The following is a 27,268-nucleotide window of genomic DNA, read 5'->3' on the forward strand; positions in this document are numbered from 1 at the left end:
GAATTGGATCTGAAGGAGGTGAGGGAAAGGGTGGTGCCAAGGATATGACGCATGGATTTCTGTCTGAGCAATTAGACAACTGGCATTGCCATTACGAAGAGTGATGAGATTAAGGGCAAAAATAATTCACTTTAAATAACATGAATTTGAGGTACCTATGAAATATTATTTGGAGATGAAGAGTGGTAATAATAGTAGTAGTGGTTCAGATACCATTCAGAATCTTCTTTTTCTATGAAATAATCAAATTTTCACAATAACCCAATGAGGTAGATGCTGTTATTATCCCCATTTTATAGATGTGGTAACTGAGGCCCAGAGATGTTAAGTAACTTCACCAGAGTTACACAGCTAGTAAGTGTTGTATCAGTTGGAAGAGCCCTCTAGGCTGGAAGTATAAATTTAGAAATACTCAGCTTATCAGTGCTAATTAAATCCATGGGAATAAACAAAATTTCTTAGGGAGAGCTGAGCTCTGGGAAATTCCATGATTTAAATCAAAACCTGAGAGGCACAAAGTACTACAGAGGAGAGAGAAGGGGGAAAAGAGGAAGAAAGGCTTCCTATAGGTTAGCTTTTTAAAAATGAATGTTAAAGTGTTAAAAGCACAAAAGTATTTGGTTCCTTTAATAGCTAAGAAAGAGGTTATAAAAGGTTCTAAAATTCTGCCAGTCAGTGCGTTGAATACGTACATGTGTATTAGCCCTTGATGTTCTGCCACTTACAAATTAGCATTTGTATAAACTTAGGCAAGTCGCTTCTTTGCATTAGGTTTAGGTTCAACTGCATAAAACAGATAAACTGAAACTAGAAATAACTTAAACGAGATAGGCGTTTATTTCCCACAGAAAAGTGCAGAGGCAGCAAATTCAAATCTGCTATGTATGATGGCTCCACAGAATTCTTAAGGACCAAGGTCCACCTCTTATGAGGTGGCCCTTGTGCTCATCATGGTTGCCAAGTTCCAGCCAGCACATCTCTGCTTTAGAAAAATGGATGAAAGGGAAAGCAGACTAAAGAAATGGCTCATCCATTCCCTTTAAGACCTCCCAGAAGTTGCTCGCAAAACTCAGCTCAATGGCAAAGCTTGATAATATGGCCGCACCTAGCTTAAGAGGAGGCTACGAAACAGTCTGTTAGCTGGGCAAAACCCCAAGAAGCTTTCACGAAAAAGGACGGGAAAAGTAGGTATTGGCAGGCAACAGAACATCTCTGCCACTGTCAATTTGCTCTTTTGTAAAATAGGGATTTGAATATTCACTTTACTTCTCTTGCTGGTTTGTTGCAGGGATCAGATGATATAATAACTGGGCAAGTGCTTGATAAATGATAAAACACTAGTCACATAGTTGCTGTGAGAATGACCATTGACTCCTCTTGCACACACTAGGCATTTATATTTTCAGTAGGCAAATCTTGATAAACGTTTAAGAGTTTCCACTAATTTTTTCGGTTCAAAAGCACGAAATTTAGATTGGTGAGAGAATATTTTTCTGCAAATCTTGCATTTTAATGACAAAGCCTTCTTTTGCTTTCAGAACGAATTTCAGAATAGCTAAGGTTGATATTTGATTAGCTCTGCGGTACATTGTCCAGTACACTAGGCAATCAACATTGCCTAGTGTCTGCTGAACTCAGACACTGTCCAAGGAATGCTTTCTTGTAGCTTCAGTGGGAGAATTATCTGTGGGGACAGCAGCTCATGTCATTAACCCACCTGGTCCTCACCGTTTTGACTTATTGGTAACATAATGAGGATTTCAAACCAAGGTCCCTCATGGTAACTAAGTTTCAGGGAATAGCTCTATTGTTCAGAAACTGTTGCAGTGATCATTAAGAAACGGAATGCAATGCTGGCAGGGCATTTTAGATACTGTAGCTACTTACTGTGCCTGGAGATTCTCAGGCATGGGTAAATGCAAATGAAGTTCTTTTTCCTGTTAAAATCTAGGGTAGTCAGGAGTTATCTGTGAATATTAATATCTTTTTAAATTTGGGGTTTGGCTCCAGAAAGATGATGCTTTTGCATTAAATAATGACCTCTAAGATTATTCTGTCACACAGAACAAAGAATTCTTATCATCTTTCATTATAAATGTACTTTCTATGTCCACATCAATTTCAAATTCCTCTAAAAGTGGAATAATGTTTGCTTTCATTTTAGGATTTTGAAGAATAGGAACTTCGTCTTCTCTTTGCTCATAACCTATAACTGGAGTTGTACAATAAATGTGTAGCAGATGTTTGCTGAGTGAGTGCCTTATAACTCCATGTGCTCGTGGGGCTTGATACTTACCGAAAGTGCCTAAAGGGACAGAGATGATGACAGAGCCTGACATCAACCTATTCCTCATGACATCCCTTTTTTCCTTTTCTTGACCCTGATACTTTATTGTTTAGTGCCTGGAAACTTTGCAAAGGAAAAGGAGACTGGCGCAATTAGAGCTAATTTAGTTACGACAAATTTTGTTATGTAACCTCAAAGAAAAACTGGAAAGATGCTTTATAAATTAAAATGCCATACTGCAAGTAAAATGGGGGATAATGGTTGATGTATTATAAGCCAAAATGCTAACAATTCAACTTCATCCACCCAGGCAGGTTTCCTGGTTGGAAGTGGTACGTTCAAGTAGTTTCACCGATACTCTGCAACATGAGTCCTATTTGATAGTCATTAATTGTACTTTCTGATCCCTCTAGCTAAGACACAGCAGACCTCCAGCCTTCCACACCTTCAGAGGTGGTTCCAGTGGAACCAAGAGTGAATTAAAAGAGTAACAGGCACAATCAGTCAACAGCCTAGATTTGAAGTCAGGAGATATTTAATGAGCACATACTAGTGCCAGTTATTAGTGTAAAGTTGTCATGTGTTAATATAATGATTGTACAATCAGAGAAGTAGATGTTATTATCCCTATGCCTCTCTGTTAAGTGCAGTTCTGAGAGGTTAGTTAACGTGCCCCAGAGCTACTTGATGAGTGGCACTTAACCCTTGGTATTCAGATTTCAAATCATAGGCTCTGGGGTCAATATATTTAGTCATTAGAAAAACAATAAGGATTTAAAAATAAACTAATTCAATGTGAATTCTGAACTTCTTATGGGGAAAAACTAACCCATGACTTTCCCTGCTGAGACTGCCTTGGAAATCGACTGTCCTTCATGCAGAATAATAAAAAGTCCCCAAAGGAATTATTGACAGGACAAAGAGAACATTTACTTCTGCAAAAAGACTAATGGAATGGCATTGTTGTGTTCTGAAACAAAGGAAATTAAGAATTCCTGTGAAAGTCACAAAAATATATATAAGCAGAGCCCTTTACTTCCTGTGTAATAGTCAAGGCAGGCCCACGTTAGAGCCATTGGTGGTAATTATACACACATGCAAATTATACACACATGGGAAAGAAAACAAGATGTTTTAGCAAGGACCAACATTCCGGCTAAAAAATTATTTTCCAGTACTCTTTAGATTGCACATAGTCACTACACAAATGACAATTGACACTAAAAAACTGGTCTGTGGACTAATGGGAGGTAAATAAGGAACCTGTGTAATGTCATCAGAGAGAGAAAATGAGATATCTGAGATTCAAAGGAATTAGACTCAACGGATGATTCTTCAATGGAATATGAGGTTTCATAGGTTCTCTATTATCCTGTGTTCAATAAGGTAACTGAGTGGCTATTATTGTGAGATCCTGGAGTAAGCACAAGGTAGGAAAAATGCTGAGGAGGGTATTAACCTTCACAATATGTATTATGGAGGGAAAGACTGAAAAGTGTTGAATCAAACAATGTACACTGCCGGGCCTAGACCCTTCTCAAGTCAGTCATGATATGGGAAGTATGAGTGATGATTGACCAATCTCTAGACTCAGGTGCCCTCGGCCAATTTACCTCCCTGTGTCAGTTCTGGGCAAGTCATTTGACCTCTTTGTGTCTAATTTCCTGTATCCATAGAAGGGGACAAAAAAGACCCTACCATGGCATTTTGCAAATTGTGTTCCACAGAACACTATTATGAGACCTCAAAGACATCCCACAGGAAATACCAACCAACCATATTTGTGATTAAATTAAGTTTGGGAAATGCAGGGCTAAACAAAGTTTATGGGTTTATTGCAGACCTTCTCAGAGCCTTAAAAAGGCTAAATTTTGATGTGACTCTTTGAGAAAATAGTATGTTAATCATAATTATAGGGAAACCCAGGAGATTTGATACCCTGCCTACATAATGGGGATGTTATGAAGATCTAATGAGATAATAGATGTAAAACATTGGGACAGAATAAAGCATTATATGAACAGTAGGCGTCTTTAAAGAATCTCCAATGAGTTGCAGGTTTTGGGGTTGGCCGACACCACTGAAACATGACAGTTTGTGTGTATGTGTGTGTGTGTGTGTACGCGTATGTGTGTGTGTATTTTAAAAGATTTTATTGGGGAAGAGGAACAGGACTTTATTGGGGAAGTGTGTACTTCCAGGACTTTTTTCCAAGTCAAGTTGTTGTCCTTTCAATCTTGGTTGTGGAGGGTGCCGTTCAGCTTCAAGTTGTTGTCCTTTCAGTCTTAGTTGTGGAGGGTGCAGCTCAGCTCCAGGTCCAGTTGCTGTTGCTAGTTGCAGGGGGCGCAGCCCACCATCCTTTGCGGGAGTCGAGGAATCAAACTGGCAACCTTGTGATTGAGAGGACACGCTCCAACCAACTGAGCCATACAGGAGGCAGCTCAGCTCAAGGTGCCGTGTTTAATCTTAGTTGCAGGGGGCGGAGCCCACTATCCCTTGGGATCCTAGAGGAGTTGAACTGGCAACCTTGTGGTTGAGAGCCCACTGGCCCATGTGGGAATCGAACCGGCAGCCTTAGGAGTTAGGAGCTTGGAGCTCTAACCACCTGAGCCACCGGGCCGGCCCCTGCAGCATGACAATTTTTATACTAAGGGTCTTACTCCTTACTCCGGAAGGCTGTGAATTTGGTTGGGGAGAAAAGTAGGATTCTAGGCTTTTGTAGGAATGCTCTAGTATGTTTCTCAGAGTGCGATTCTCAGAACGTTCCCATTAAAATTACATGGGTTATTTATTACGCATTCACATTCTTGGTTCAACAGATCTAAGATGGAGATCAGGGATCAAAATTTTTAACGGATACTTTAGTTGATTCTTATACACACTAAAGTGTGAGATCCACCAGCCTGAAGGGTCTTGGCTCAGTTCAGTCTCCAGAACTTTTAACATTCGTGTAATTCCTTAAGGGACGTCCCAGTGGTGGAGTGGTAAGGAACATCATCCCTAGAGGATCTCTATTGGCCAGGTACCAGAGGAGACATTTCATTTTTAGATCACCTTTATTGAGCTTCTGTTCTATGCCCCAACAGGCTGCTTTTAGTAAATATGTGTTAATCCTTACAAGTCAGTATTATCCCCATTTTATAGGAGAGCAAGCTGATGGGACTTTCCTAAGGTCACCCAGTGAATTTGTTAGAACCCTTTTGGTTGCAAGTGAGAGAGAAGCCAACCCCCTTTGGCTTAAGCAAGAGAGAGAGAGAGAGAGAGAGAGAGAGAGAGAGAGAGAGAGAGAGAGAGAGAGAGAGAGAAAGAGAATTTATTGGTTCATATAAAGAAAATCTCCAGTGTGTTGATAGTTTCAGGCAGGGCTCGATCCAGGGGCCCAAATGATGTAATGAAGTCTTAGTCTCACCTGAGCCATCCCTCCCTCAGCTTTTTTTTTTTTTCCCTTCTCTAATGGCTCAATTCCCAGGCATACTTTCCCCTTATGGTGACAAAAAGATTTCCAGCATCTCCATGCTGTAGGACAAGAGTTGTCAAAGTATGGTCCCCAGAGTTGGCTGTTTGTTTTTGTAAATAAAACTTTATTGAACACAGCCTTGCCCATTTGTGTACATTTGTCTGTGGCTGCTTTCATGCTGCAGCAGCAGAGTTGAGTATTTGCAACAGAGCTGAATGGCCCATAAAGCCCAAAGTAGTTACGATTTGGCTTTACAGAGTTCACTGACCCCTGCAGGAGAAACCAGGTTTTGTTGAGATTTGATTTGCATCTGTGAGAGGCGCTATTAATTACCCCAAGAGTATCAGACCTTAGGATCTGAGATTTTAAGATGAGCAAAGAACCTACATTATTTAAAGATTGTTGCTTTGGATTAACACAAAACTTGGGAGTTCGTTTACAATTTAAATGAACAAATTCCATTCCCAACACAAATGTATACTATGGATTAAAGGAACAATAGAATGTTTTTTTTTAAGTTTTTGTAGTCATTACATGCTTTTGTGGTTGAAGGTTACATTCCCAGGAGATGAAACAGGAATTTTGTATTCAATATCTCAGAAAGAACTTTGCTGATAACTTCTGTTATCTCAGTAAATGTAACAACACAGACTAGGATAAATTTAAATTTAAATAAGACTTTCCCCCTACCTGTCTGATCTATTAGCAATGCTATTTGTTCATTGACTACTCTGGTCATGGAATATACAATTTAACCTCTCAGCACAGTGCTTAGAAAATATGAAGTATTTGACATAATAGAATTGTTTCCTCTCAAAGCATATGAATTACCAGTGTGACCTAGACATTCTTTTAATATTAACCAAGTCTGAGTGAAGGTTTTTAAGTTTATGGCCCCAGCTTTGATCAGGCTGAGCTAGAGCCTGTCTAACCTACAGCCCCAGTTGGAAGAGCGTGTCTATCAATAGCCCCAACACAACCCAGAACTGAGTCTCATTGCCTGACCAGGCTCAATTGCTCATTCCTGAAGGAATTGCTAGGGGTGGAGGGTAGAGAATGCAATGTTCTGATTGGTCTGCACTGGGTCATGTGGCCACCTCTGGAGTCAAGAGTGAGATCCTCCTCTCCAGAACCACTCAGACTGGAGTGGAGGATGGATGATTCTCCAAAGGGAAATTAGGGAGCCCATGCCACCTGCTGAGAGGCCAAAAAGTACTCAGCCACCGTCAACTATTAAACTGTAGATTCTGGATCTGAAATCGATCCTCCTGGTTTCAAAACTAACATCCTGCCCACTAGACACAATGTATAGCATTTTCTGAGTGAAGCAAATCAAACTGGTACCTGCTGAGTTCCTAATTGTAGCCTGTGATGTGGCTGCCTAGTTGAGAATGTCCACAGGTCCTACTGACTTAGGGTGGGTATTCTCCAGGGCACGGACATACAGGTATGCATATATTTTATGATATCTTAGGATAAGGCAAATAACACCCCCTTTTTTCTTTGCTAGAGTAGGATCAGTTGGTATCCATTTTGTGGCCTTTTCAAAAAGAAGCTCTTTCTTCCGTCACCCCTAAAGCCCTCCTATATTTTAGTCAGTAATATGGAGATTCAAAAAGCCAGGCTTTCATAGAGTGAGAGGTATTCTTGAAAATAGACAAGTCTTAATAGCATGTGTTTCTCTTTTTCCGAGAATTATGCCTTTCTTTTCATTAGTTCCTATTTAGTTTTCCCAAATGTTAAATGGTGATGATAATAATAGCTTCCTTATAAGATTAATGAGGAGTTTACATACGGTAATACTTTAAGTGCTTTGGTCAGTGCCTGGCCCAGACTTCGTGACTAAAAAGTGATAGCTGTTATTAATACTACTACTACTATTATTATTATTACCATCATCATTTTCATCAACATTAATGCCTAAGGAAGCACTATCCTGGTTAGAACCTCCCTTCCTGTTATGTTGTAACCAGAACCCCTGTTAACACTATGCAGAGTTCTATAGGCCATATTAGTCATATAGCCTCTTTCTGTTACAATGGCCTATGGGTCTAGGACAAATAGAGCGGACCCCTTTCCTCTCTTTAAAAATCCATACATCTTAAGGCACTTAGGGGCATTCTCACATTCCTCTTGGGTTTCAATTACTACTTTAAGAGATTAACAGAAATATGACTTGGGCCATCTTTGGTCCCGTGGGTCCATGACTTCCCCTTCTCTCTTCCTGCCACTGCATGCTGGCATAATGTCCTTGTGTCCTTTAGCCAAGGTGCCAGCCTGTTCACAGTGCCAAAGGCAGTGGCAAGCCTAGGAAAGCATTCTTTGGGACCTGCTCCTGGCAGCAGGTAGAATTGCCTCCTACCAGGCAAAAATCTCTGGAGCCAGAAAAAGAGGAGGAAGGAAGTGGGCCAATTGCCTGAGCGAATCTGCTGAGGAGCGTGGGCTTAGGTATTTGCGGCCTCACTCTCTCTCCCACCGTGTCCCAACCCACAGGACAGTGTTGTACAGTCACACCGTTGGTTCTTCTACCCCGAAGAATATCCTTTCTTTGGTAACAACATTAACACCTTTCTCAATATAAACATGTATGTATCCCTCCAGAGGTACAGTGGGCAAGACTCAAACATCACGATCATAGAGTCTGGAGTGTGAAGGTGGCTTTGTGTGGCACGTAATCGGTATTTCCTCGGGTGGTTCTCAGATAGAGAAGGCAGCCACCTATGTGTCCAGAAAACGGAGAGACACCAGAACTCTCTCCCCCACCTCACTGGGGCCTGCAATACTCAAGTTAAGCAGACTTTGGATTAAGATGGATAAACCTTTTGTTAAGTTCAGTTGTGTTCTCATGAACACTATGCTTCGCCAGTCTCGGTATGCATACCTCAGTTCTAACGTGCAGATTAGATCCATCTTTGACTCGATGCTAAGGGATGAGGAAGAAGAGGGTGGTACACTGAGGGTGGAAGACTAGGTAAGCATGGTGAAGGTCAGGAAAGGACCGAGGGAGAAGTTCAGTAAGGACCTCACCAGTCCCCATACTCAGCAATATTAGCACCAGTCAGTTTCCAGGCATCACGTCTGTGCTGGCACTGAACCTTTTCATAGCTCCGTGGTCAATGTGGCAGTTTTGTTTTGTCTCCTAGCTCCTCATAGGCTTCTATGTGGTCTCACACTCGGTCAGAGTTTTCTGGGCAGAAGAGCCTCCCTTTGTCCCCACGGCTACCTCCTCTAATACCCAGTCCTCCTCTCCTGAACCCCCCGTCTGGTTCCTCATCCCACTCCTGAACTCATGGGACAAGGCAGAGGCTCCTAATTATAGAATACAAAGCATCACTTCTTTTTTGTTTGGGTTTGTTAAACACACCTCGTAGGTAATATAGTTCAGCCCTAGATTGATCGGAAAATCTTCAAAGAGATCTTGCCTCCATAAGAGTATAGTGTAGCTTGTGGAGTGAAAAGGGAACATACTGCCCTCTATGCCTGAATTCAAATCATTCTTTCATTTCCCTACCATTAGGCATGTCTGTAAAACTGAAAGTGCGTTTTTAAAAGGGGAAAGCCATAGTTGTTGAGACTTTCCTAACTGGTTAGATACCTGCATGACACCATTTTGTTGCTGTAAGAACAGGTAACACTGCTTGCTGCAGAAAGGTGAGAGGTCAAGGCCGTGGGCAGCTCAGTATAGTGAACTGACAGTTAACTTCACCTCCACCCCCATCTTTGGCCCCCACTCTTAAATTGGATGAAATATGGTGAAAACGTAACCCCTTCTAATGAAATTGGAAGGAAAAGTGAATGTAATCAGGTCCTGCTACCTAAGTATTCTATTTGTGTGTTCACTCTGGGTTGAGAAGCAGATATCCAATTTGTGAGCATTTCCGGTCCTTCCAAAATCCTAGGAGCACTTGACACATGGAGAGATCTAGCATCGCGGCCCCAGAAGTTCTGGCCGATCTGCCTCTCTTGTTGACTAGACATCGGCGAGCACGCACACCACGGCTTCCTTCTTGCCAAACTTCTCAGAGGGACAGTGTATGACTAACACTTTCTAGGCCAGCAGGACAACAAACAAAGTTGGTGCTTTCTTTGGATAAGCCTTTTGAAAACCAAGCAACCGTGAGAAATACCGGGGTGCCAAAAAAATGTGTACAAGTAGGTACTTTGGTTAACGTTGCTCAAGCAGTAGTTCGCCATAATCAAAAGCGTCCGGATGCTGACAGAAACCACTTTGAGCTCCTCCTGTAATTGCAGAAGTCAAGTGTGACTTGTATTCATTTTTTGTTATTGGTACATATTGACTATTATAATTTTAACAGCTTTTTCCTTTTTTAAAGTGTGTATACATTTTGTTGGCACCCTCTGTGTAACGGTAAGGGTGCCATTTGAAGTGTTCCTGGCCCACCCCACCTCCCCTCCATGCATGCTTGAGGAGCCCACTAGAAGCAGCCCCTCTTGGGTTGTAAACACAAGAGGGTCTGTAGGCCCACAGACACTGCTACTTGTGTTCTCAGTAATTAAAATGATGTATAAATTATTTCCTCTCCTTTTCTAAAGGGAAAGAAAAATCATCTCCCAACCATTTCTTGCCCTACAGATAAAGCAAATCCCAGTCAGACTATCTAGTCTCTTAGAAGAGTCTTTTCGTGGAGGGTGGTAAGGGAAAGACCCCGGAGATCATTCTGGTCCAAGCCTCCCTTTCTCTCTCAGCTCTCAGAATTCACTCGGCTGCCCAGCTTACTACATTTTGATTCAGCATTCTCAGTCCTGGCAGTTGACATTCAGGCTGATTCATGTCTCAGTGAGCATTTTCTCCAGACAGCTGTCTCCTTTCTCAGCAGCATGAGGACGCCACCTCCGAGAGCACTGGGCCTGGGTACAGCAGCCTTTTTATGATCTGTTTCAAAAGAAGCCTGTTTTTATAAACATGCCTGGCCTATACGCCTTTCCTCTCCCACTTGTCTCCATTCCATTCTCTTTTATGTCCCTGCGGTTAGTCGGCAACCACTTTATTCTGAGCTCAGTTTTGTTTTCTTTTGTCTTTCTTCCACTTCAAACTGTATTCACAATTGGCCTCTTTCCTCACTCTTAAGCCTTTCAATTTCATTATTGGGTGGCCAAGCAGTCAGGTTGAGAGCTAGCCCCTGCTGTCAGATGAATTGGGGAAAAAAGTAATGTGGATGATTAAAATATAAATCAGTTAAACTTGAAGTCATCCAGTCTGCTAAATAGTCTACTGTACTTAAGGGCTAAACATCTTGATTTTAATAGTATACTTATTAAGGATTCATTTAATTATGGCGTTATAATTATGCTTTTATTATGCTCTATCAGCTTCTTGCCACTCCAGGTTTTTCAAAAGCATCCCTAATTTCTTATAATTATATTAATGCAGTTATTTCAGAATAATCTTTATTCATTTCTTAAAGATGTGATTATAAAACAGTTTTTTGGTCCTAGTGGTATACATTTTTTAAGACAAATAGTGATTCTGATTTTCATGAGCTGAATCATTCATGTACTTAGTTAGCAAATCATTATTGATCGCCAACTATGAGAGTGAACTTGATATCAGTCTTGAATAACCTGTATCTTGATTTAAAAAATGGGGGGAGGGGATTTAATACATAATCTTTAAACTTTAGCTCAAGATGTTTTAGGTTGGCTCAACCCAAGAAGCCTCAACCTGGATACTTTAAACATTTTACCGTTTGTGTCTTAGACTGTTTGGAGAAACAAATGAAAGGCGGGCACGCTTCCAACCCAATGCAGATACCCAAACATACACAGAATTTTGCACATACTTGCAGTAGTCTGATGGCCCCCTGGAAGCCCCCTGGGATCCGCAGACCTCAGGACCGTGGCTGCGGTGTGTGCGAAGACAGGGACTAGAAGGTAATTCTGGGCAGGTCGCTCCCGTGGAGGTACCTGAAGGCCAAGACAGGAAATGAGAACTTTGTACTGTAAATTGCGAGAAGCCATTCAAAGTTTCTGAGAAAAGCAGGCTTCTGGAAGAATTAACCCAGCAACACTATAAAATAGAGATTTGAAGGCAGGACTCTGGGGTTGGGAATGGAGGTTTGGAGACTTGCACAATCTGGGCAAGCAACAACAATAAGGTTATAAACCAAGGTAAGAAATGAGGAAAAGGGGATGGATACGAAAGAAAGTGATCTTGTGGACATCCGATCACTAAACTGTTGTCTTGGCTTCTGTCCTGGACTCAAAACCTCCTTGGTGTGGTTTCCCGCAGTTGTCACTACCTATGAGCTTTGTTGAAAAAGCACCAACACAAACAGCTGATACCATTTATTGAGAATAATTCCAACATCTACAGTGTTGGTCCAGAGGCTGTTTACGTGCTCCACTTGGCTTCCTTCTCTTGCCTCATTGTAGCTGTTTTTTGTTTGTTTGTTTAGCTACTCTCCTCAGTCTCCCTGCAACCCAAACTTACTTAAAGTCTCCTCACTCGTTACTTTCTTCCCTCAGCATCCAATAATCCATTGTACGCACTGGGGCTAGGTTCATCTCCCCGAGCCCAACATCTGATCTCTGCCATTTGTGATCAGAGGCCCCAGTTCAAATTTTCAATAACGCAATAAAATCTTCCCCTGACTAACAGTTCTGTATGTACTTTTGATCCCACCTCCTTTTCTCCTCTCAAAAAACCCCGTTTCATATACTTCTCCACCTCTTTTCTACATCTTCAGTCTCTTATACTCCGCTGGTTTTGGCAGCTCAGCCTGCTAACCAGACCAAGTCTTCCCGTCCCCATCCTGGTACATTTCCCTTCCCTTCAATAGTTCTCCTTTACCTTAAGCAATAAAATCCAACCCCCTAAAGAGACATGGCTAACCACTGTATTATTTGACTACAAAGCCCTTGTCATTGATTAACCATCTTATTCTGCTTTTTTCTTTTACAATCAAAGTTCTTTTAAAAATGGAAAGTCTTCACTATCTACCCAGTCATGAAAAGCAAACACCTCAGCCATTTTTGCTTTCCTATCCTCCCTCATGTTTATCCAGAAAGTTACCAAGGTCTGTCAATTCTACCCCCTGGCTGAATGTCATCTTCTCTCTGTGTCCCCTCTGTCACTGCCCTACTTGGCTTCTTCTAGTCACTATCCCTCAAGACTATTGCAGGGGCCTCCTTATTACTCTCTCTGCCACTTGTTTCTTCACACTTCTGTTCAGGTTCCCATTGCTGTTTCAGTAATAGTCCTAGAAATAAATCTAATTGTGTCCTGATTGTGTAACTTCTCAATCAGGCTAATTAACATTGAACCCCTCCCCCACCTAGACACTCTTGCTGTCCTTTACCGTGTTCTACTTTTTATTTTTCTTCCAAAGCACATATCTTCTAGCATACTCTACAGTTTACTTAGTTTCAATGTGTACAGTCTGCTCCCCATCTTGCCTGCCTCCCAGGTAAGCTCCATGAGCTGGTATTTTTATCTGTTTACTGACATACCCTAAGCGTCTGGTACATAGTGAGCACTCAACACATATTTGTTGCACTTAATAATATCAATTTCCACTTAAAAATTCTCATCTTTTTTCATCTGCTTATAGGGTGAAACCCAAATGCCTAATATTACCTTTCAAACCTTGCTCTAGACTCTGATCCTGCCCTAGACTCCTCCAACCACCACCTCTCCCCGTCTTCCCAGCTTAACCAACACTCCTGGTTCACTGGGTTTCTTGCAGTTCCTAGAATGCCATGCTCTGTCAGCCCTCTCTGTTCCTTTTGGGTCTGTTCTTCTTCCAGGGATCCACTCCTCCCTCTTCCCCATGTGGGGAGAGTCCCTCCCCTTCTAAAAGCTAGCCAAACATTATGTCCCTGGGGTCTTCTCCAACACTGCGAAGTCGAATTAGTCGCTCTCTCCTCTGCCTCCATTGAATTATATGGCGTTTTCTGTTTTGCCAATTTACACACTGAGCCCTTTGTCTCTTCCTCTAGGCTCTGTGCTCAACCGTGTCCCATTTTTGTGTCTACCCCAGAAACGATCACAGTGTCTGGCACACTATTAAGTGGTAACTTACAATGATCGAGAAGAAGAGTGCATTGAACCATGTAGTCAAAGGTTCAAGTGCCATCACCATGCAAGATGTCCAAATTATTGCCACTTTCACCTGCAAACCTGTGTTCCTTGTTTCCATGAGTGAAGATGCCACTCCACTGACACAATCTGGGCATCAGGAACAATGCGCTTCCCTTCCCTCAGGCCACCCGATCAGTCACTTAGTCCTCTGGACTTGGCTTCCCAGACATTTCTCAAATCCATCTACATCCTTTCAGTTGTGCTGCCAGGAATCTTTACCAACCTGTCATCATCTGTCACCCAAACATGGTAGATGTTCCATATATATTTGTTGAGTTAAAAACCATTTCAGATGACCGCAGGCGCACTACCAGGCTGTAAGATCGAGCTTCCGAGGACAGCCTATGTTGCAAAAGTCCACATGATTTTTCTGAAAGATGGCATTAGAGGCCCAACAGAGTGGTGTGGGGTCAGCCACAGCCCTAGATGTAATTTGACCTTCTGGACAGACGAACCGTCCAACCCCTTTGATTTTGCCAAAGAGGTTATGTTCTCTGATTATTCCTGTCTTAAAAATTCAAGTCACTTATATTTACCTCAGTGGGATGTGCAAATTCTCCTGTAAGTTGGAAAAGACTTTATTTTATTCCAAGCGATAGAAGAGGTCACAGCGATTGTGACCTTTAAGGAAGAGCTCCCCCTAGGCATTCTGAGTTTGAATGTCCTCAAATGTAAAGTAATTGGCAGTGGTTTAGATGGCCCCTAAAGTCCCTCTCAGCTCTCAATTTCTAAGAATCTTTTTTTTGTTGTTAATTAAGCAAAACTCCAGAAACAAAATGACCGAGAAGAATTAAGGCAATTCTAAAATCCAACAAAGGGTGAGTGATTCTAAAATTGGTCACTAAGCCTGAGGTGGAGCCATTCTCTCGACAGATTCAAGTGCTTCTGTGGATATGGGTAAAGCAGGATAGTAGGAAGGAGGGTCGTGGGTAGTGGAATCTTTGGCACTGAAATAGACAGTTAATAAATGTTTTCTCCCTCTTTCCTCAGCAGACGGTGTTATAGTGATTGCATCTGCCAAGCCTTATTTGAGAAATTGCTGGCCAGTAGTTATACTGATGTCCCCTCCCTGCCTGTGGGGGAGTCTCTGAGGTGTCAAGAGGGCTGTGTTCCTTCTTCTTCCCCTCCTTGTCCGCCTTCTCAAGTCTAAGTTAAGATTGGAATATTTTGGTTGGGGTCTTCCAAATCCCTGTTTGGCTGTCTGTCCCCAGCCTGTAGCACACGGTAGTATGACTTCCATTCCAATAGGCAGAAAGAAAAACGGAACTTCAGTCATGTGGTTTCTGTTATCTGTAACCATGGAAAATGTTGGCCATCTGTGAGGCTCCCATTTTAACACTTTTTTTTCCTCTCTTTATTTCCATCTTTTTCTCGGGAAAAACAAGCTGAGGAAGTGGAGAGGCTGGCGGCGATGCGTTCTGACTCCCTCGTCCCAGGTACCCATACCCCACCCATCCGGAGGAGAAGTAAATTTGCCAACCTGGGAAGGATTTTCAAGCCTTGGAAATGGAGGAAGAAGAAAAGTGAAAAGTTCAAACACACGTCTGCAGGTAAGATTTTTTTTTTCTTCATTTCTCACTGGGCTTTTGTTGACATTGACTGTGTACATTAATTAGTAGGATTTAATTACTGAAGATTGTCTGAACCAAAGAAAAAATATCGAGTCTTACAATGGCTCTTGTCTCTAATAATTCTTCAATATGATTGAGACTAGCTTTTAGATCATATGTGTTTTCTTGTGCCTCGGGTTTTTTTGTTGTTGTTTTTTAATTAAAGAACTATCATTTTTATATGATCTTTAAATATCTGAACTTAGAATTCTACCTTTTCTATAATTTAATGCTTTCATTCTAGCATTCACAATGCATTTCTTATTTTTCATCCTTATTTTTACTGCTCCAGTAAAAATCAACATACAGCAGAAAAATGTTGGAAGTAAGTTATTTCATGGATGAATAATCTTGAATAAATAATTCTTTTTATTTATTCATGAAAAGAATGGCAGGAAGACACAGTAGAATAGAAATAAAGCATCCTTGTGATAACAAAGATAATTACACAGTTTGTAGCCTAGTGGACAGCAAAGGAAGTTAGGACAAGTCAGTTTAACTGAGGGGTTAAAGAGCAGAGACTCTGGAGTCTGAGTACCTGGCTTCGAGCCCCAGCTCTGACATGTGGTAGTTATATGACCTTATTCAACTTATTTAACTCTGTACCTCCGTTTCCCCATCTATAAAATAGGGGTAAGAATAGTACTTTGCATGACTTAAAATTGTAGAGGGTTTATGTCACACTACGTGGATATTTTTTAAGCTAGAAAGAGTGTATAAGGGAAATGTATAGTGAGAGTTCTGATTTCACCCTGTTGGTTTTAGATGAGATGATAGAAAAGCTATTCAAATTCTCTTTGTTTGGATTTTTTTTTTTTTTTTTTTTTTTTGCTAATTATGTGCCCAGGTGTTGCTGGCCTACTCCAGCATTTTTATTTCCTTCTTGTTCTACATCCTCAAAAACTCAGCCTGCTGTCTCTCCTGAGAATTATCACCTCCTCTGTTTCTTGGTCTCCTCCCCCTTTTCCTCACCTCTAAAATAACTGTGAAATAGGAGATGATCTGCTTCTTGTACCTGAACACTAGTTCACAGATCCAATAATTTTAATGCTAATTGCTTTGGGGTAGGAAAGAGAATAACAAACATAGGAATGCTGCAGAAAGTCTTGAAATCTTAAGTAGTTCTCTTGGTAAACATCCCCAGTTCATGTTTTGACTATTTCTTAGATGGAAGCCCCAGTGCCCTGTTGCTATCACCTCTGAATTCCCAAGGTTAGAATGAGCCTCTGAATTCCATGAATCTCTTAAATTATCACCGTGCTGACTTAGCCCCTTCACCTGACTGCATTCTCCAGCCTCTTGGCCATGGTACAGACCTGTTAAAGTGAACATGTGTGTCATTCTTGCATTCCTGAATGCTACTGAGAGATTCACCTGAAAATGAAACTCTAAATGGATAACTCCTCTGAATCCCCTCAGCCTCTGGGTGACACAGAAAAGGACACTTACGAGGTATGATCACAAAATGCAGTGAATTTTAAATAAAAATTTTAAAAAACTTATTACAGTAAAAGACACATTGCAGTTAATCCCCCTCAAAATACCCTCCCTTGCTTCAAAAACACTTAATCCCATCGTTCTTGCCACTTTCTGAAGCAGTTCTGGAAGTCCTCTTTCATGAGTGTCTTTAATTGTACTGTTGTGGCTGCCTCGATGTCCTAAATCATTTTGACTTTGGGGAAGAGCCAGAAGTCACATGGTGCCAGATCCGGTGAATAAGGTGGATGAGGACACACTGTAATGTTTTTATTTGACAGAAATTGCCTTATGCCAGAAGCAATGTGTGACACGAAGCATTGTCATGAGGTAGGATGATTTAGGGCGCACTTTAAAACATACCTTCTCTCAACTGTAGCTCACACCCAACTGACTGCCATGAACAAATTGAAACTTATCACACACTGTTACTAAGGTTTGACATGCCACTTCCTGTATTGAAAATCCCTGTCTTTCTGTTGAATGGCACTCGGCAGCAGTATTCACAATATTTTGTAATCACAACAGAAAAGCTCCGTGTCATACATCACTTCTGGTATAAGGCAATTTCTGTCAAATAAAAACATTACAGTGTGTCCTCACCCACCTTATTCACCGAATCTGGCACCCTGTGACTTCTGACTCTCCCCCAAAGTCAAAATGACCATGAAAGGTAAACGTTATAAATCGATTCAGGATATCAAGGCAGCCACAACAGCACAACTAAAGATACTCACGAAAGAGGACTTCCAGAGCTGCTTCAGAAAGTGGCAAGGACGATGGGGTAAGTATGTTCAACATGAGGGGGAGTATTTTGAGGGAATTAATGGCAATGTGTCTTTTACTGTAATAAATTTTTTTTAAATTTAAACATTCACTATATTTTTTTATCATACCTCATAGATCATTGCTTTGGAGAAAAGGAATCTAATTAAGTATATTCTTTAAGCAAAGTGAGGTATAAGACATGTGAACAAGAAAGAAAAAGGGAGTGTTCTGTAAGCACTGGAAAAAATAATAGCAAAGATTCCACAAGGTCCCTTACATTGTTCTTCCTGACTTTGCTACGGAGAGTGGTTTATAATAATAGAAACATACATTTAAACCATTGCCACTTCTCAGCGTGAATCCGTGAATGATGGTGTGGTAGATGCATTTCCTCTTGGCAAATCCAGAGCTTTGTTTAGTCTGTTTGGCAAGGCCATCAGCAAAGCTGAGGTGCTTCTCATGAAAAGGCACTTGATCAATCATGCTGGCTTCTTTGAGATATTGGAAAACTTGTCCTTTGATAGATGCAAGTACAGTGGTATTAAGTTACTCAAGAATCATTAAAAGTCTAAAAAAAAATTTATTTAGAACTCTTCAGGGAGAAAGAATTTAAAAACATGTACCAACCAGTTGAAATTTTAATCATTCTTATCTTTATTCTTAGCAAGTGTTTATGATCTCTGTGGCCAAACTGATTAAATTGGTAGCTGAATGTGATATGTGTATATAGTGTTCTTTTTTGTTTTCTGTTTTTTTCTTTGCTTTTTGTTTTTAAGAGACATTCAGTTTCTGAATTAGAGAAGCTAGAGGATATACTATGGAATATCTTTATATCTTAATAGATGGATGGGTTCATAATATAACTGAAGGCATTCTAGTTTTTTAAAAAGTGAATGGTTTACACTGTAGTATCTTTTGTACTTAACTGGATTCAGAAAACTTATTTCTAATTTTGAGGAAGGAGAGACTTTCTGTGCTAGTTTTTAGAGTTAAGGAGAAAAATATTAATAACATAAGGATGTATAACATCATAAATTGTATATATGTTCAAGCTGTACTTTGAATTACAAACTTTCCTATGCATAGATAAGAGTCAAATAATAAGTATACAGAGGATTGATTGTGAGAGTATTCATTGGTTGGCCGATTTTAGCTGGTATGCATATATTTGTCTTATATATGTGTGTACATAATGTCCTTTCATATGTACAGTAATGTCCACACTTTTAAATATAAAGGATACGTCCATGTATTGCATGTATATATTTGTATTTAAAATTGCATGCTTTTCTGAACACACAAAAGGATATTAACATAATGCATACTTGGCCTGTTATTATGATTGCCACGGTGAGTCACATTTATAATTTGCCATGATTAGCTATACTGTAGTTTTACTGTAACTCACGTTACAGGGCATGTGTCTGTGTATACATCTTCCAAGGTACACCCAGAAGTATTGCTTTGCCGGTCGTATAGCAATAAGAAGATTAGAAAATTACGATCTCAGCATTTTTCCCAATTTTGGCATCAATAATTACTATAAGAATTTTTCATAGATAGATCTCCATGTCTCATGCAGCTCGTATATCCTTGCTATTCCAAGTCAAAGGCCTTCAGCATTAAGACTCAGAGACAGGGCTCTGGATGGTGGTGAAAGCACTACAAAACAAAGAGTTTCTCTCAGAAACATCCCTGCATCTGGCCTCGGGGCCAGTAGGAGAAAAGCAGTAATGCATAGACCCTAAATAATGGGTCCTGCGGGAGATGATTTCAGCATGCTTTTCAGCCTGTCCTCTGAGGTTCTGCCCAGGCCCTGGGGAGCCGTTAGCCCAGTGCCCAACTTCTTTTGTGGAATCAGCAATGGGGGGCCACAACACATCCCCACACGTGCCCCAGGAACAAAAACAGATGATAACATTCCCCTCCGAAATAGAACAAGCAGTGCCTCACCAAATAGTCAGCTGTAGCCATCTTATCCAAATTCCTTGGAAATGAGGACTAAATTTATATTAACAAAAAAGAAAGAAAGAAAAAGAAAGACCTGGTAGGAATAAGCTGTGAGGATGAGTTATGCTTTTATTTCCTCTGAACAGAATCATAAACTGCAGGGGTTGGCCCTGGAAATCGACAGTGTGCCACAATTCCCTTTGTGCTTCTAAGCTTTCCTGCACATGAGGGCCTTGGGGGGTGGGGGTGGGGGAAACAAACAAAAAAATTACTAAGAACCTACCACATGCTGAGAGTGTACCTGGCTCTGGGAATGTAACTGAGCAAAACCAGACTTTGTTGGGGCCGGACCTCGGGGCCTGTAAGGTGTAGCTGGAGAGGTAGGTGATCAAATCACAAGAAGAAAGATGAGGTCACAGCTTGATAAGGGCAGGAAAGAAAAGGTACTTGGGAGAATGAGAGAGAGAGATTTGACTCCGTCTGAGGGGTAGGGAAACTTCCCTGAAGAAGAGAACTGTAATCTGGGATCTGAGGAAGGGGAGAAATTTAGAAAATGAGCACAGCAGACAGCAGAACCGCATGTGTGGAGTCCCTGTGGTAGAAGGAGCAGGGGAGCAGTCTGGCAAAGCGGGCAAGACCAGTGGCTGGAGAAGGGAGAGCGGGGAGTGTGGTATGGGCTGAGGCTGGAGAGAGCACCAAAAATTGGACCTTCACTGAACCGCATCCTGTAGAACAAATTAGACAAGAGAATTAGCAGCTACAGATAGACCAGTTAGGAGGCCACTGGCAGATGATGGTAGCTTGGACTGATATTTGTGGGGGAAATGGATGGATTTGGGTGCTATCATAAGGAACACGTGACAGGACTTAGTGACAGGTCAGATGTAGGAGGGAGAAAGACAACTGTCACAGTTCTCTGGGATGAGTACTTTGGGATAGTGACAGGTTTGGAGGAGTAGGGGCAGGGCAGGGTGAGGAGGAGGTAAGATTAGAAGTTTCCATATGAATTTGTGTTGACTTTGTGATAGTCAAAGTTGGCAGTTGAATATATGGAGATCAAAGGAGAGGTCTGGGCTGGATATGTAAATGTTGGCTCATTTGTATATATGTGTTCATTACAGTGATGACCATGTATGAGATTGGCTATGGAACAAGTATAGAATACATACAAAATGTCAGATAGTCTGATAGACTAAAGAGGAATATCATCTCTAGTGACTGGATAGAGGAGGGTGAACCTGGAAAGGAGACAGAAGGGCAGTGGCTAGAAAGGTGGGAAGAAAACCAGAACAATATGGTGTGACAGTAGCCAGAGTCAGAAAATGTTTCCAGGAGGATACAATTAACTGTGTTTAGTGCCATGAACTCAAGTGAAAATACCCATGAATTTTAGTGATTCTGATCCACTGGAGGTCGTTGATGACTTAGCCAAAGCTGTCTGGGTGGGTTGTTTGGGGAGAGATGCCACATTCATGTGAAATGAGAAATTAGTAGGAAATGGGGTAAAATCAGGATACGTTTTCCAGAAGTCTGGCTGTGAAGTGGGGAAAAAAGATAGGACAAGGATGGATGATGGAAGAAATGTGTGTGTGTCTATAAGGAGTTGTATGTGTGTGATTTGACTAGGAGGGAGCTGTCTGCGTGCCTTCTGATATGTTGTTGTCGTTTTATGATGAAAGAGACATAGGCGTGACAAGCCAATGTAAAAGATTCAGGAGAGAGAAAGAGTTAGAAAATATATGAGACAAAAGAGTTCGGGTAAGGGTGCTGAGTAGTTAGGAGTGGGAGGGATTTAAAGCCCAGATAGAAGGGTTAGTATCAGAGAAGTAATGAACACCTCCTCCACTGAAATGGGAGGGGAGCAGAGGGACTGGCTACAGAGGTAGGTAGGTAGGAAGTTGGGACTGACCCTATCTGATAGCTGAGCTTCTCCAGGTAATAAGTGAGGTCATCTTCTCACAGGGAGGAGAGGAGAGGGGCCTGCAGAGTTAATCCCATTTCAGATTTGTGACATGAATCTACAGGTATACAGCACTGGTGACTCTTTTCAGTGGCTTTGGCTATCCAGGTACAGCTATGGGTAAAGTAGATAGTTGGGTCCATCCAGGGCTGGAGTTTTGCCGGATGGGTAAAAAGAAAGGAAAGGGGGCAACAGATCACCACAGACTTAGTCAATTAGAATAACAGGATTATTCTCTCACAGTTCTGCAGGCCAGAAGCCCCAAATCAAGGTGTTGGCAGGGTTGGTTCCTCCTGGCTGGAGACTCTGAGGGAGAATCTGTCCTCTGCCTCTTTCCTAGCTTCCAGTGGCTGGAGGGCAGTCCTTTATGTTCCTTGGCTTGTAGCCATATAAATCGAATCTCTGCTTCTGTTTTCACAAGGCCTCTCCCCACCACTCCTCACCCCTCATCTGAAATTTCTCCATTCTCTTACAAGGACACCAGACATTGGATTCAGCATCCACCCTAAACCAGGATAATCTCATTCAGAGATCCTTAACTGAATTATATCTGCAAAGACCTTATTTCCAAGTAAGATCACATTCACTGGTATTGGGAGTTAGGGCTTGGACATATCGTTTGGAGGGACACAATTCAACCTACTGCAGTATTGGACTTTAAATTAGATGAGAAAGGAAAAATCCTGTGGGTAGAGAGGAATTAGAAAAATCAATAGCCTTTATGTTTGAATAGGGTCAAAGAATTCTAAAACAGTCAGTAAGAGCAGTGGCCAGGCGCAAGCTGGCAGGACAGCTGCATTCTTGAATTAGTGAGTTTCAAAGTGGACACAAAATACAGACCAAAACCATGAGAGTAGGTTCTTGAGGTGGAGGAATAAATCAGGAAGTTATTTAAAATGCAGTAAATGATTCCATCTGCTAATAAACAAATGCCTATATGTCTTATTTGCAAAATTTTGTGATTTAATTTGCCGTTTTCAATCAAAAAACAAAAGGTTTTGGTTTAACATTCAACTCATTGCTGAACTGATATTTTCTTGGAAGATTCTCTGTGTTTTCACAGATTGAAGTGTCTTAGTCCATCATACTTTTAGGCCAACAAAGTACTGCAATTTCATTGATTCCTAGAAATTCAAAGGTTGCTTTTTAAAATTGCGTTCCAGCTATTCGCAAGCCCACTTAATATAGGTAAAATAGTGTTGTAATAAAACAGCAACTTTCAAATGGGAGTAATTAATTGGTTGCCTGTTCCTCTACCATACCACACATTTGGGAATTTTTGCTTGTGCCAGCCCCACCCAACTGCCAGCAATGATGAAGAGCCAAGCCTGAAATATATTGGGAGCTCCCCTTGTACTCACTGTAGGGTCCAGGATCAGCTGACTTGCTTTTGTCCAGTGTTTTCTGTGCAATACAACACTGATGCAACAGTGTTAGTGGGCAGGAGATTCTTAGGTAGTCCCATGAGCATGGAGCTCCAATCTTCTCATTTGGCTCTTCTGCCTCACTGGCCTTCTGGTGTAGATTCTGCTTACCCAACAGTCTCCCAAATGGAGCAAGAGTCCACTGTTACCCATGGCCTGTTAGCTAACTATTTCACCTAGTTTCTGGCTACCTCTTTCCCTTAGGGCCAGCCACTGCTTTCTTGATTTCTTCCATCAATTTACCCAGAATAATTGATCACTTTAGCCACCACAGGTTTCCAAGATTCCCTTCCTGGGAAGACCATCTCTAGAATTATTTCTCTTTAAATAAAGCTTCATGGATAATGAAGACAGTCTAAATTGGATTCTGCCTTTGGACCTAGTGTGATGGGCTTGTGGGCTCTTCAGGAAGCGTCTGTTCTTGGTATGCAGGATGGTTGGTTCCTCTTGCTGCCCACATTGCTAATTCTTCTCTGCTAGGAATTCCTAGTGTGCCAGGTGACTAGGGGAGTGTCTTTGCAATTCTTGGAGGGAGAGCTTTATATCAAGGCTTCTCTAGACCTCCTTTTGTAGTAGAAGATTGAAGATCACTGTTAATAATCACTGAAATTTTTACCTCTTATCAAGCATAAGACCAACTACTCGTATGTCCACCACGCAGGATCTATGGACCATCACGGCAGACCTCTTTAGTTGGAAGTTAATGTTCTTCCCACTCAGTCAATGAGATAAAACTGGTGGGTTAATAACTTTAATGATTATGAATAGGCACATGGGTGCTTGAAAGAGAGCTGATTTAGGCCTTTGCACCCTAACTGTAATGTTCCCTTGGAGTTCCCTTTTTTCAAGCTAACAAAGTAATGTTTTTTGCTTGGTCAGAGCTTAGATTTTTAGACTTCTATAAATTACAGGAAGTTCAGAAAGGATACCAGCTTAGCTTACTGCATTTATCTAGACACTGCTAGTACCAGACACTACTGTTGTCCCTAAAAATGCAACAGTGATATGGCCCCTACCCCCCAAAGACTATGGTCTTAAGGGTAAAACAGGTCGTTTCAGCCAGCAGCTACAATAAAATATCAGTGCTATGATAGGAGATGCACAGTGTCTTCAATTACTCCAAGGAGACAAACCCAGCTGAGTTACAAGCTACCAGAAAAGTTTTCCTGGAGAAATGGGTGTTTAACCAAGGAGTTAGGCAATGAATGTGAGAGAGTCTTCTCTCCTTGGGGAAAGAACAGACTGTGAGAGAGCCTGGAGAAGAGAGAAGGAGAGATTGGCAATTTATAACTTAAAAAGAGGTTATGGTTTAAAAAGGATTGTGAGTGGAGGAGCAGAAAGTAGGACAGGAACGACAATGAAGACGTGGGCAAGAGTCTACTCATAAAGGGTCTTCACGAGGTGTGTTATGGAGTCTGGACTTTATACTAATGCAGTGTCCTAATGAAGCTATCAGAGGACTTGCCTTTTACAAGATTATTCTCTATAGTATGGGGAACATTGGGAGTGGTGCCAAATGCTATTTCTAGTTTTTAATATAACTACTATATGTTTGTGTCTGTAATGAGAGAAAATTGACTGGTAACAGAATTCAGAAGACACCTCATTGCAAACAGAATATTAAGTGTTCCTGTTAATTCTAGTAACAGGGAAACTGGTTAGCAGGTGGTTGATTAGAATGTTGGGGAGAAATGCAGATAGCCTAGACAAAAATAGTGACATTAGGAACTAAAGACTGTGAACAGTTGCCAAAGATAGTAAGGAGACAGAATGAGCAAGACTCAGTTACGGATTGGATGTGGAAGATGAGAGAAGAATAAAGAATTGCTCTTCTGTTGCTCACTGAGCATTTGGATAAGTGGAGGCGCCATTCATTACATCAAGAACACTGAAGAGGAGCGGGTTTGTGGGGGAAATGATCATTTATTTCAAGGGCGTGCTGGCTTTGGTGTGCTTCTGTGACATCCAAGATGGAGGAGACATTGGGCATAGAGAACTGGGATCGGGAGAAGTCTGGCTGGAAATGCAAATCTGGAGGTTGTGGCCACCTGGATGATTGTGGAAGCTGGAGGTGGTGGAACTCTAAGAGAAAAGCTGAAGTGGGGAGCCTGGGAGCTGCAGCAGCATCTTGAGGACTGCAAGTTGTAAGCTCTCAGCAGACACAACACAGGCTGCAAAACAGGCAGACCAAGCCCACTAGAGAGTTAGGATGAAAGCCAGGAGGGGCCGGAGGTATCACCTGACCAGAGCAGGAGAGAGTTTAAGAAAGGAGGAGGGTCCACTCTGCCAGGTCCTGACAAGATGGTAAGGACTGAGAAGTATCGGGTGGGTTCAGTGACAACTCATCGTTGCTGTCCTTGGGGAGAACAGTCTCAGAGTAACCATAAAGCTGGGATTTACATAGCCGATGACTGAGGAGTAAATGAGAAGAGAGGAAGTAGACTTCTTCTTTTAAGAATTTTGCCTTGGCGGGGGAGAAGGAGAAATACGTAGTCATCACCAAAAGGCGATATGAGCTTGAGGGAGGTGTTTTTTGAGGATTGGTAGAATTGTGTCAAGCTGCAAAATTTGCCTTAACATGACTTTGGCATTCCAAGGAAAATAGAAGCATCAGCAGAATGGCTGTTAAGCCAAATAAATATATTTACACACATTTTTCAGTAATGATAATTCTCATGATTAGGAAAACCAAACGTGCACATAATTGGAGCATTATTTAGCATCTGAGTTTAATAAGAAATCATCAAACCAAGCTGTATAGCTTTCATCATCTAACTGGATCACACATTCTTTTCGGTGATTGGAGCATTTCTTTTCTTTAAAAAAGAGGTCAAGCACGGACAGGCAAAGAATGTTCTTAACTGCGTGTCCACCATGACCCACAAAGGGAACATCTAGGGGTTACAAAGCAGAGTAGACCTAGTGGTTCTGATTAAAAAACAAACAAAAAACTTTTATTAAATGGTACAGGCTGAAGACTATGGAAATCAACACCTTCCTAGAACTGGAGTTGTGAAGTGATAGTTGTTTCCTCTTCAAGTGAACTTTATCCATCACTCTGCTTATACATGGTCTGACAATTAAGTTTGCAGCCTCATCCTAGAAAAAGTTCTACATACCTCATCGCTAAATATCATTATGGTCACTTTCGAAGTACTCCCCTTGGGAAGCTGTGCACCGACACCAGCACCTAGTCTACCCTTGAAAGTAATTTTGGAACTCTTTCTGGAATGGCCATCAGAGCTCTCATCATATTACCCTTGATGTCCTGAATGTCATCAAAATGTTTTCCTTTCAATATTTCCTTTATCTTCGGGTAAAGAAAGAAGTCACTGGAGGCCAGATCAGGTGAGTAGGGAGGGTGTTCCAATACAGTGATTTGTTTACTGGCTAAAAAGTCCCTCATAGACAGTGCCCTGTGAGCTGGTGCATTGTTGTGATGCAAGAGCTCCTTCGGGACCATTTTTGCACACACCTTTCTCATGCCAAAATTTTCAGTTAAAATTTTCCTGTTTCTCTATTGATTTTTACCTGGTCTGCTATGCTTCTCACAGTCAACCGATGATTTTGAAGCACAATCTGATGAATTTTTGCAATGTTTTCTTCAGTTGTGCTTGTTACTCGCCTCCCTGACCTCTCTTCATCAGTGACAAGTTCTCTCCCCTCAGAAAAATGTTTAATCCATTTGTACACTGCCATTTTCTACATGGCATTATCCCCATAAACTTGGACTATGTCCCAGATTTCACTTCCACTTTTACCAAGTTTAACAAGAAATTTAATGTTTGTGCATTGCTCTAATTCAAGCTCAGACATTCTTGCGATGGCACACAAAAACATGCAACAACAATAATGAACGCCACTCAGCAAGACACCGCCATATGTGGACACTGACACAGCTGTGAGACACTGATATACCAAGGTTATGAAACCTTAGCGAGCTGTTTGTACAGCGCTGCCTATGTAAGCGCACGGTGGCAAGTTTGCAAGGTGCCAGTATACCTCATATACTTTATTTTTAAACCTGGACATCTTTGAGAGTAAAATAAGCATGACACAGGCCTGTCCCAGCAAGGACGGGAGTTTGGGCACTCTATACGAAGCCACCTGCACAAAAGCTGCCAGTTTTACAAATAGGACAGAACTGCCAGTTAACTTCTAAGAGAAAGTAGAAGGGACCATTGGAACCAAGACTCATAAAAACATTAGAATGGGCTTCAACTGTCTGCCATTTT

General features: G+C 41.5%; 1 protein-coding gene across 15 annotated transcripts in view; it reads left to right on the plus strand.

Annotated features, from left to right (window-relative positions):
* The window catches only part of PHACTR1 (phosphatase and actin regulator 1), a 504,389-nt gene that overhangs the window by 298,739 nt on the left and 178,382 nt on the right, over positions 1 to 27,268 (plus strand). For all 15 annotated transcript variants that reach the window (XM_081056333.1, XM_081056322.1, XM_081056326.1 and 12 more), the window contains one exon: positions 15,231 to 15,395. In XM_081056333.1, the coding sequence (XP_080912459.1) occupies positions 15,231 to 15,395 (165 nt within the window). The remainder of the gene's footprint in view (positions 1 to 15,230; positions 15,396 to 27,268) is intronic.

This window comes from Rhinolophus hipposideros, assembly GCF_964194185.1.
Source record: "Rhinolophus hipposideros genome assembly, chromosome: 8".
NCBI lineage: Eukaryota > Metazoa > Chordata > Mammalia > Chiroptera > Rhinolophidae > Rhinolophus > Rhinolophus hipposideros.